At 33.8% G+C, this 11983-nt stretch overlaps 1 protein-coding gene across 1 annotated transcript; it reads left to right on the top strand.

The window, feature by feature from the left end:
* The first annotated feature begins 5744 nt into the window (after positions 1-5744).
* Positions 5745-11412, top strand: LOC129256408 (uncharacterized). Its single transcript, XM_054894620.2, has 4 exons — positions 5745-5836; positions 7657-7864; positions 8778-8872; positions 9596-11412. The coding sequence occupies exons 2-4, from the start codon at positions 7670-7672 to the stop codon at positions 9744-9746; spliced, it is 441 nt and encodes a 146-aa protein (XP_054750595.2). The 5' UTR covers positions 5745-5836; positions 7657-7669; the 3' UTR covers positions 9747-11412.
* The last annotated feature ends 571 nt before the right edge of the window (positions 11413-11983 follow it).

The following is an 11983-nucleotide window of genomic DNA, read 5'->3' as shown; positions in this document are numbered from 1 at the left end:
TTTATTTCATATTGAGGAACATAAAATGCTGCCCCCGTTCTAAAATTTTCCTGTTTGGATCCATCAGTATATATATGTAAATAACCATTCCACACAATTCCAATTCTTTCTAGAACGATAGCTTTCATCTCGGCCGTTGGCATATCCTTTTTTCTAATTATACGATGAGCACAAAACGACACAGGAGGGCGGGACAAACGCCATTCCGGGATTCTTGTTAATAAGTTGTCTTGCTTCTCTACAAGTACATCATCACTACAGGCTCGAAGTTTGAAAGGTCTTTCCCCTTCCTTCCATTCGTGTCTGTTCGTATGTTCAATGAAAATTTCTCTACTTGGATGGCATAAAGTGCTAAACAACAAATAATATCTAAATTTATAATAAACAGTTTTCTCCGAAGATACAACGGTAATTCACCAGTCAAAACTTGTAGAGACTCTAATGATACATTGTATATCGTTCCTGTAATGATTTTCAAAGCTCTATATTGTATAGAGTCAAGCTTTTTCTTATGAGATGTACAGGCAGAATCATACATTTCACTTCCATAGTCTAAAACAGATAAAATAAGACCTTTGTATATCATCATCAAAATTTCATACCTATTCCCCCAGGACGTACCCGAAACGCAACGTAATAAATTTAATCTTTTCTTACATTTATCAATAATCGCAGTGGCTAGACCAAGTTAGTTTTGAGTCTAACCACATACCAAGAAATTTGAACTGCTCACAATGAGGCAAAACATGCCAATTTATTTTCAAAGTAATATCTTTCTTTTGTTTATTGGTAAAAACTAAAACTACAGACTTTGTGTGAGAAATATTTAATTTCCATCTCCAGCACCAGATTTCGATTTCATGGAGGGCTTCTTGCAGCTTTTGGCGAACCAGATCTAAGTTTGAGCTAGTAAACCAAATCGCGATATCATCTGCATAACATGATAGCTTTACTCCACTTTCTTTAATCTTTAAGTCATTTAACATCAATGTAAAAATGACAGGACTTAATGAGCTCCCTTGCGGGATTCCGTGCTCTAATACATACTTGTCTGACATACTATTGTTAACTTTCACGTTATACAATATCTATTTCTTAAGAAAACTCTAATAAAGAAAAATAATTTTCCACTAATATCTAACATTGACAATTTTTTCAAGAGACCTCCTTTCCATAACGAATCATACGCCTTTTCCAGGTCTAGAAAAACTGCCACGGTATATTTTTTATCCTTCAATGCTAAATGAACATCTGTTTCAATCCTGACTAAATGATCTTTGACACTACGATATTTGCGGAATCCTGATTGAAGTGGGTTTAACTTCTTCTTATTATCTAAAATCCAATTCAGACGGTTTTTAATCATTTTCTCCATGACTTTAAACAGGGTTGATAATAAAGAAATAGGTCTATAGGACGACACTAAACTAGGATCCTTTCCAGGTTTCAAAATAGGTATTTGAACAACTTCATACCACTGACAAGGGAAATGTGAAGTTTTCCATATGTCGTTGTACAGATCTAATATGACATCAAGCGCTATTTGGGGTAAGTTTTTTAACATAATCGCATGAATATCATCCTTACCTGGCGCTGAGTTTTTCAAATCTTGTAAAACATTCTTCATTTCATTCATGTTAAAATCGTCATTAATGTAGTCATCATTCGACACTTCTTTACATAAATTATCTTCATTTTCACCATCATCATGATCATTATTATAAAAAGATCTGTCAATAGACTTGAAAAAACGGGCGACCGCATTAGCCTTATCTTTAGATTCACTAATGATTTTGCCGTCAACGATTAAATTGTGGAAAATATGAGTGTTCATTGCGCTATCTCTGTCGATGCTGTTCTTTTCTTATAGATGGAGCTATTTAGCTTTCTTATCGGAGATACCATGATATATTGGAGATAGCATTAAAAGGGTACTCCGGGCTGAACATTATATGATTTGAACAGATTAAGAAAAATCAGACAAACAAACACTGAAAATTTGATCAAAATCGGACAAGGAATAACAAAGTTATGGCATTTTGAAAATTTGAATTATTCCGGTGAAGCAGTTTTAGGCATGTCTTCATGAATATTAAATAAGCAAAATGATGAAGTCATATCCTCACTTGTACTTTTGTATCTTATTGTATGAAATTAGGTTTATTCTTATTTTTCCTTCAAGAACCAAAAATGTTGGAATGACAACTGATTAAGTGCATGAGATATTCAATGCTGCAACTTATTTTATCATAAAGGGGACATATCATTACACTTGTATGAAAAGTTGAAATAATTAGGATTGCACGTAAAAGCATAAGAAAAAGGAAAAGTGGGGATGTTACATCACTCAGCTCATCTTATGAATATTCATGATAAGTTGCATATAACCATTTCACAATGTATTGCTAAACTTTAAAATTCCATTTGTCACCAGAATTTACTCTGTGACTGTTACTTTATTTATTTTAGATATAAATATTTTCAGCCCGGAGCATCCCTTTAAACAACGAACCACTTTTATCTCCATGATCCACGATCTAACACAGTTATAGTACACTGCAAAAACTCTGGTGTTGATTTAACACCAGTCCGGAATCTATATATGTCCACACCAGAGAAGTGTTAAACAACACCAGTTTCGTTTTGGTCTATCACCAGATAGGTGTTTATACAACACCAATTAGTATTAAAACAGCATCGGTTTGATTCCAAAATGGTGTTGTTTTAATACTTCTCTATTCCAGACTGGTGTTAAATCAACATCGAAGTTTTTGCAGTGTATATTGCCCCCATACAAGTAGTTACAATCAAACCTGACGCAAGTATGTTTAGTGAAAATTTAATATAAAATCAGAGATACCGGTTGAACTGATAGATCTAATTTCGAATAAAAAGTAACCGATTTATTATGTGATTAAATAATAATGTTTTAATGACAGACAAAATAATAACATTGCACCCCGGAAGTTAATATCAAGGCCTATCTAAACGTATTCTTCATAATAAGATTTAAGAAAAAACGATACATTAAAATGGTATACTTGTAGTTGTAAAATGGAAAATGCAATTGTAATGTCTAATTTTTAACATTCCTGAGAACTATCTACTCCTGAACGATAACAAGATAGAAGTCCTGCATCTGTCTTCCCATCGAAGATAATACCTCTGAACTATACCTCCAATGCAAATTGTAAATGTTCATACATCCGTCTAAAACGGTTATTAACTTAGGTGTTTTGTTTGATAAAAACCTTTTAATGCATCCCCATGTCAACAGTATCTGTCGTAAAGCGTCCTATGCCCTAAGAAAAATTGGTAAAATTCGTAGGCCAAAATATATGTCGTATAATGTACTGAAGTCCTCATTCATTCATTAATATTAGTTCACTTCTTGACAGTTGCAATAGCTTGCTCCATGAAATTCCAGAAAAGGATATTTTAAAGCTGCAGAGAATTCAAAACTCGGCAGCCCGTCTCGTTTCCATTACTAATAAACATTACCATATTATAACACCTTATCTTAAACATTTTATTTTGCACTGGCTCCCCATCAAATTTCGTATACAATTCAAAATTCTTCTCCTAACATTCGAATCTCTTCATGGACATGCTCCAAAATATACTCTCTGAATTAACCCAGGCATACACTCCCAGTTGGTCCCTTCGTTCTGCAAATAAAAAATTCTTAACTGTCATAAAAAGCAAAAAAAAAATTTTTTTTGTGATAGGTCCTTTTCAAGCTCTGCCCCACGTCCTTGGAATGCTTTTCCAGTTTCCCTTCGTTGTATCCCCAATATCACATTGTTCAAATCTAATTTAAAGACTTATCTCATGAAGAAAAAAACATAGTCGACATAGCCCCATCTACAGTGTCCTCGATATTTATATTTTTATTATATAATTTCTAATTCACTTTTGTTTGTATATTTCATATATTTCATATGTTAAACATTGTAAAGCGCTTTAAAATGGATCTCATGAAAAGCGTCTTATAAGACGTTTTATTATCATCACTTGATTATCATGATTATGACTGAGACAGTTCTTTAGATAAGAAAGTAGTTCCTGACGACCTATATGGCCAGCCTGTATTAATGACGGATGTGACCTTTTCTCCCCAAATAGCAGTCATGGTAATGTGAACGAGGTATATTACGGTGATAATATTACCCAATCTTTTAAAATATGGATAAATAAAACTAGAATTCTGCCTTGAACTTATCACGCAGTATAGGCATTTTGGCATTCATGATCTGCATGCATTATAGCGAACAATGTATATAAAACATTCTTGAGTAATATATGTTTGGACTTCAACCTAGGTTTATGGTATTGTCACATAATCATCAACATGATCAAACAAGTATAATCATTCCATTGTTTGTCTATTCATTATATGAGGTACTCCGGGCTAAAAATATTTATGTCTGAATAAATGGAGAGCATTTACCGAGAACGATGTTTAAAAATTTCATGAAAATCTCATAACAAATAACTGAGTTATTGAACTTTATGATTTAGCAATATTATGTGAAAACAGTTATATTCAGGTCTTCATGAATATTAATTAGTGGGCTGATGACGTCACATCCCCAACTTTTTTTTCTTATGTTATTACGTTAAATCATAATTATTTCATATTTTAATACACGTGTGTAAAAATAAGTCTTTCGCATAACAAATAAGTTGCAACTATGAAGTATATACATCAGTTATCAATCTTTGTATTCATTCTTGGAGAACAAAATTTGAATTAACAAAAATTCATGTCATAAAATACAAAAGAACAAATGGGAATATGACATCATCAGTTTGCTCAATAATACATAGAACTGTTTCACCGAACTAATGAAATTCGTTAGAATGTCATAACCTAATTATTCCTTGTCCGTTTTTGTTGAAATTTTCAATGTTCTGTTTGTCTGATTATTCTTTATCTGTTCAAATTATAATATTTTAGCCTGGAGTACCCTATTGATATTTCTAAATATCACGCCCATGTAACTTTAACAATCATTTCAATTCAACCATGCAGATGTCATCAACATAATTTGATATTACATTTTGGTATAATAATGTTAGACCCAACGTATGGATGGGCTGGGGAATAATGAAACTTATCATCCACTCCCTTTTTCATCATTGTCGGATAACTGATCAATATTTTGTAATGGGTATATTCGAACGTCTGAATTCGGTTATATTGCAGGCTAAATGGTGATAAATGACCCATGCAGGACTAGCCTATATATAGGCCAATATAAGCACATTTTAGTCGAGTGTGTTATGGTCATTGCCACAATGTTATTATCTGATTAAATTCCATAAAACTACGTTTTGAAAATAAGGAACTTGAATAACAACAATAATGACATAGTCTTTAATTGCGTAATTGCGCTAAAATTATTTGAAAAAAACTGGGTTTTTATTTCATGCATCATGATTCTGGCATCTGAATTATTGCACAATCTTAAGATTCATTTCAGATCAACATACGATGTGTATGAATGTGAATAGTAGGTATCAGCTCCGTAAACACACACCCATGCTCAGTCACACGAACGAAACAGGCTCCAAACCGATCGATGATGTCATTGGTAATAACGTTATAGCTTTGATCGGTCTGGAACCGGTCTCGTCAGTGTGGCTGTACCATCACTCGGTGTTATTCGAACTCGGGGATTCCCCGAAGTCGGTGGCGTCGACTCTTGTGCAATATACACGAAATGTACAGTTGCTCCTATACCATTGCGTCGTTGTTACCTATCAAACACACAAGTTCAGAAAGCTTATACCACCAAATCGTCATTTTAACATTTACAGTTATCTACTCAAGGTATGTATAATGCTTTTTTTTTAATATATCAATTTATTTATGTGGAAATAATAATCTAAGTGTTTGAGACGATGTATATAAACATGATAAAGGGATTACAAATGTGCTTTAGCTTACTCGAATTAAATCCATATTGATATTACATATTTAAAATACAGTTCACATAAAAGAGTTCAGTAATTTGAAATAAGCATTTTTGGTTATATGATACTGGTACGGCCCATGGTAAACGAACATAACACATGTCAACAATGATAACATTTTCTTTCTTCTCCGTCATCCCCTTTTTCCCTCTTTCCTTTATTTTTGCTACATCCCCCTCTCTTTTCTCACCTTTTCACATGCTTACTCTTGCCATGCTTGCTCCCTTTTCTTGCTCCTCACCTGCTTGCCTGTTTTTTTGTTTTTTTTATTAAATCTGTCTCATTACATGCATCTGCTCATTCAATTTGTTATGCTGTTATTGCATTTTTAAACATAATATATTTGTTTTTGTGTAATTGGTTGAATAATGGTCACTGCATGTTATATATTTATTTATTTTCTCTGTTACGTGTTCTTTTTAATGTAAACTCACATTGTTAGTCATCGGACTTTTTGATGAGTATTGTTGAATAAAACCGAATTGAATTTGAATTTGAATATTTGAATTTAAATTTCCATTTTTCATCTTTCCATTATATTAATATATCCCTTCAATGTCATCGGACATTGGCCATTGGTGTCTCAAACAAGCAGGTTCTCTATGTATGCTAAGCTTATTAAATATCTGTCATCCATTTAACACAATTTGATAATTCGAAGCAAAGTTTTTTTTCCCGACAAGTCGGCTTAAGACTGTATGTAATGATGCAGTAAATTGTTAGCATATAAAATAGATTATTTTCATGAACACAAATACACATTTTATCATTGATATAGCACATTAAAAGAATGGGGCCTAATATGCTCCCCCGTGGAAGTCTACACTTTAAAGGGATATAATCTGAACGCAAATTTTGCATAGATAAGATGACACCGTCGACCTGAACCATTTCAAGCATGCTGAATACAGACCCATCAATTCTAATTTTGTTTTATATATTATAGTATTTCATGATTTAAAGTGTCGAATCAAACAAAACAACATAATATAGATTATTCATATATCAATTTGATAAGTAAAAAATAAGTCATTTGATTCGCATTGATATTATCAGTAATTTATAGTTAATCAAAATTTGAGGTATTATACTTTTATCATTAGCCTGAACTTGAATTTATTATCCAAAAAACAACTACAGCATAAAAACCTTACATCAAAGAAGTATAATGAAATATAATAGTTTACAGGATAATAGGAACCAGAAAATAGCATGAATGCTAGTCGGATCTGGTACATTTAAATGCTCAAATACAATATATTTGTCTCGTTGAAAAAAAAAGAATTATATACACTTTGTACTCACATTATTAAAGTTGAATATACTATTGACATAAACTAAATGAAATTAATAGTAAGAGTGGATTGACGACTATAAATAGAAAATACATGTACACAATAATCTGAAGTTGCTGGCCATTCATTCATTCAATAGGAACTCTTCAAGTGCTCCTCTGAAAGAAAACACAGATGGATTTCTTTCAATACCGATTGGGTAAATTGTTCCACAGAAAACTACCTATAATTACGAAATTGAACATTACCTGTTGTTTTTTTAACTTTTGGAATGTACAAGTTGTGTTTTTCCTTTTGTCTGTGTATTTATAAATCATTTATCAGCTTACACACGAATAACCAATTTATTGAGATGCAAAATGTTAATTCCTTGCTAATGTAGATTGTAGGAGATCATGGACTTCTCCTACTATATTCGTGATGAGATGGAGAGCGAGGGCATTATGACGTCAGAGATACCTGAGCGAACAGCCAATCAGGGCGTAAGGGGGTTCGCTGAAATGAAATGCCGCAACCCCGGGTGCGACTGGTCTTGGAGCACCCATCGAGCTCATGTCGTCATTGACTTGAAGAGGCAGAAAGTTAAGAGGGTTAGTGACGGCACCACTGCAGATGGGGGGGGGGGAGCTTGGGTGCACTTGACACCAAAAAGGTTTCACGCCCAAGAAGAAAGGGTAATAAAAACGAGGATAAAAGAAAGATGAGGAAAGGAGAAGGTGAAATTGTCATCATTTAATTTTTATCTGAATGAGTATTAGGTCAATATCGTTCACAAAAAATGGATTTTCGTTTTTAAAAGATCAAAATTTTCGTTCGCTCGTGACTTTTCAGAAAATTTCCTTCTTATACCACATGTTTGGCACCCTCAAATTTGTTCTCATTACACCACTGGATGGCACTGAAAACGGTGATGTAGCTGGTCGGGGGGGGGGGGGGGGCTTGATCTCCCATTTTAGGGGGTCACATATTAAATAGTCATGAATATCTTATACCTCAGTCACATTTCCCCTACGGCGGCCTTACGGCGAGTCGAAAACAACCGTTTTCACATTTTTAGGCTCCGGCTACATAGGTGGATGAATAAAAATGAATAAAACGGCTGTTTTCGACTCGCAGTAAGGCTGTCGTACAGCAAATGTGACTGAGGTATAAGTTTTGTTCAAACATACAAATGCATTTTCATTATCAGGAGTATGAGTTACATTCAATTCCATATCGTGTGGCTAACTGCACCAATTTAATTGCCCAATGTTATCCTTTTTAATTCGAGAGGAAAATTTTCAATCAGATTATCCACAAACGATGTCCAAATCTAATGATAAAAACCTCCGTTTTACTTTTAAATACTAGAATCAACTAAGGTATTTTTTTTTGTATTTTGTTCCCTAAGTCTATGACTGTGTTATATACATGAATGATAATATGTCCGCTTCTTGTAATTACTTTTATATGTGTTATTATCTCTTATACCCCCCCCTCTCTCTCTCTCTCTCTCTGAAACAGATCTACAAACAGAAGTGTAAGAAATGTGACCGTGAAAACGAGCCAAAGTTCCCCGAGCTTGTGTTCAGAGGGCTTGTCCTCAAAGCACTTGAACAGTAAGAATATAATATCTGATTTCCTTTTGAATTAAATCATGATAATACCTATATTACTTAATCGTATAACTGATAAAGTCGCTTTTTATGGGGTTATTATTATTTGCATGAAGTCTTGGTGACGAAAATTTATTTTTCTGGTTACAAAATCAAGATTTCGTGATTTGTTTTCATTAGGTGATTATGGGGAAACTTCAAAAATATAAAAATTGAATTTTTTTATCAATAAACCTACCTCGTCTTATTCTTTTTTATCTAGAGGGGGGGGGGGGGATGGGTTGGCGGACAATACCAAGTGAAGGTTTTTTTTTTCAAGTTTTGTAGAGTGAAAAATTGTATCTTGAGTACTTATAGATTGAATGATGCTTGTTACATCATATACCTCTTATTTACAAATTACTCTACATTTTTTCTTCATTTTGAAAAATTCTGGGGGAGAAGAACGACGGTTCCAACTCAAGGTCAAATGCCCCATGTCACCCCTCCCCTTGGTGCTGTCACTTTATTCATTATCGGTATCTTGGTATAATTATTCCTGGTCTTCAGTATATATGTACTTCTTTTTTTATATGTAAGACAAGAGAAACAATGCTTTGAATTGTCTTGTGGCTTTCATATTAAAGCAAGAAATTCGTAAGAAAGTTATCAAAAGCTAAATAAAATTGCAATTTTTAGTTCTCTAAATAAGGAAAGATCTGTATTATCTATCTTTTCCATCCACAGGGAGAAGAAATTTCGAAATCCCAACTTTGGAAACGCGAACATCGATGATGACGGAGATGATGGTGGTCGAAGAGGACCTCCTCACGAGAGCCGTTTATGTGAAAAATGTGAATACGGCAGGAGCCAGTGTTGGACCAAGAAATATCGATGAAATGTTTCGGTGAATACCTCAAAACATGGACATGTGAAGAGATGGGCGATTAACGCGAGCATTTCTTTGATCCAATGATAGTCACCGTCACCGTGTGAAAAGGCCCCAAGACGGATCAGTTTCCCAGGTCAAAGGGCCTTTTCACACATGAATCTTAGAATCATCGGACCTCTCACACGGAAAATTCGTACCGTAATTCACATCCGGAGTAGAATTTGAATTCGTGATTGTGATTAGCGTTCGTGATTCTAGTTTGGTTTCACACGTGCTAAATAGTCGCCATTAGCATTATTTTTCACTGGAATCATCATTTAAATTACGATTTTTTCCGTGTGAAAGGGCAGTTAGTTTCTTTTTTTGGCTGATACTCTGTTTCAGCATGTGCCTTTCAATCAACATGCTTCATATTTGGAGCAGCAAACTTGAGAAGCAGACGATTTCTGTGATATGATTATTATTCGATCCGGACACTTCCGGACGCACTTACACCTCAATAACAGAGATACACGATCTATACACTTTATGTGCCACGTATATCTGGAATATTATCGAGAAACTTTGGAAAAGGGAATTTGAAATGGTAAACAACCAATGACAAAATTTGCCTCTATATTAAAATATGCAGACATTTTCCCAAATAAAACACACAGAACTAAGATTACAAAAAGTAAACTGCACATCGATTTTCCATGATTTAAGTGATTGTTAACAACTGCGCAAACAATCTGTGAAATATAAAGTTCCGATAAAGTTCCAATCACGAACTGCTTCAGGCCCTTCTCTCTACTGGTCATAGGTTCTAAGTAGGCAAGTATGAAGAGAATGTTATTCAGATGACAATAACAGTCACCTGTTGGTGAATTCATTATCTAAGTGATGAATGTCCATCTCTTCATAGGTCCATGCTCAAAACAAGAGGATTTGAAATACGCGATTAAAAAAGGACATATTGAAAACGTTTATTTCGTGACAAGTTGTATATAAATAGATTATATAAAAGTTCAGTAATTTGATGAAAAGTACTCATTGAATTTCTTAATTCCCTTCTAATGTTTATATGGCCCCCAAAAGAAGTCGCATTTCATGTTAGGTATTCGTATGAATTTTTTTTTTTATAGCAAATGAGTTGTACCCGAGCCCCTCTTTGCCTCTTCCTCAGTTCCCTTTCGTTGCCCTTTCGTTTACATTTCTGTCTTATTCCCCTCCTTCTCTCATATTCCACCCCCTTTCTTTCCCTCTCTTCTCACTCGATCCCCCTCCTCTCTCTCCCCCAGCTCCTTTTCCAATTTATTTTCTTCTTGTAATTTTAAAGGCGTGTGTATTGTGAGAATGCCGAAGATTATATTATGTTCGTTATTCAAATGTGTCTTGCATATATAATCATTCCTACAACGATTTTTTCCCCTCTTTTTCTAAAAAAAAAATCGTTCTTGTAAAAAAAACCCATCTGATTATGTAACTTTGACAAAGAGAAGCTAAATGCAAGAACAGAACCACGTGCTTATTGTATAAATGGTTTAAGAAAATTAATTTCATGTGTAATTGAGATATTTATCTACCGCAATATAAACAAACTATGGGTCTATGTATATATATCAATGTTTATGTAGAGTTTATTTGATGAAGGAATATTTTGGTGATTAAATGATCAACAGTGAACTTTGAACTCAACAAAATTCAAATTCAAATTCATTTATTTCACATCTCTAAAAACATACAAGATACAATATATCGAGATCAATCAAAATGATTCCATTGTAAAGGAGTAATGAATATTGTAAAATGACAAATTAACAAGAATAATAAAATACATAGGGTAATGAACGCAATGTGGGGGAATAGCAAAAGCCAAATAGACCTATCTAGGCTACTCCCTGATTAACATTCATTACCGAAAAAAGACCATCCTGCAATAAAAAATGTCACTCATGGTGCAATTTATATCAGTCTTCTGTCACTCATATAATTTGGGATCGAAGCTGATATTTTCCAACCAATTATGGCGTTAACTGCAGTCTCCTACATTTCCAACCTGTTTGAATGATATCTTGATTATTGTCCAACAAAAAACGAAACCGAGATTCATCGATGAATTATCATAACTTAATTACAAATACAATAGACAAATTACCTACCATTGTAAAGCTTAGAATCTCCTCTTTCATCTGAAATTACTTAGATTATTTCTAATTCACGCATGAGTGAGCAAAAACAATTTGAAGAGGGGATACCAAAAA

This window comes from Lytechinus pictus, chromosome 3 (assembly GCF_037042905.1).
Source record: "Lytechinus pictus isolate F3 Inbred chromosome 3, Lp3.0, whole genome shotgun sequence".
Lineage (NCBI taxonomy): Eukaryota > Metazoa > Echinodermata > Echinoidea > Temnopleuroida > Toxopneustidae > Lytechinus > Lytechinus pictus.
The sequence above is the reverse complement of the archived record's forward strand: the minus strand, read 5'-3'. Positions and strand labels throughout refer to the sequence as shown.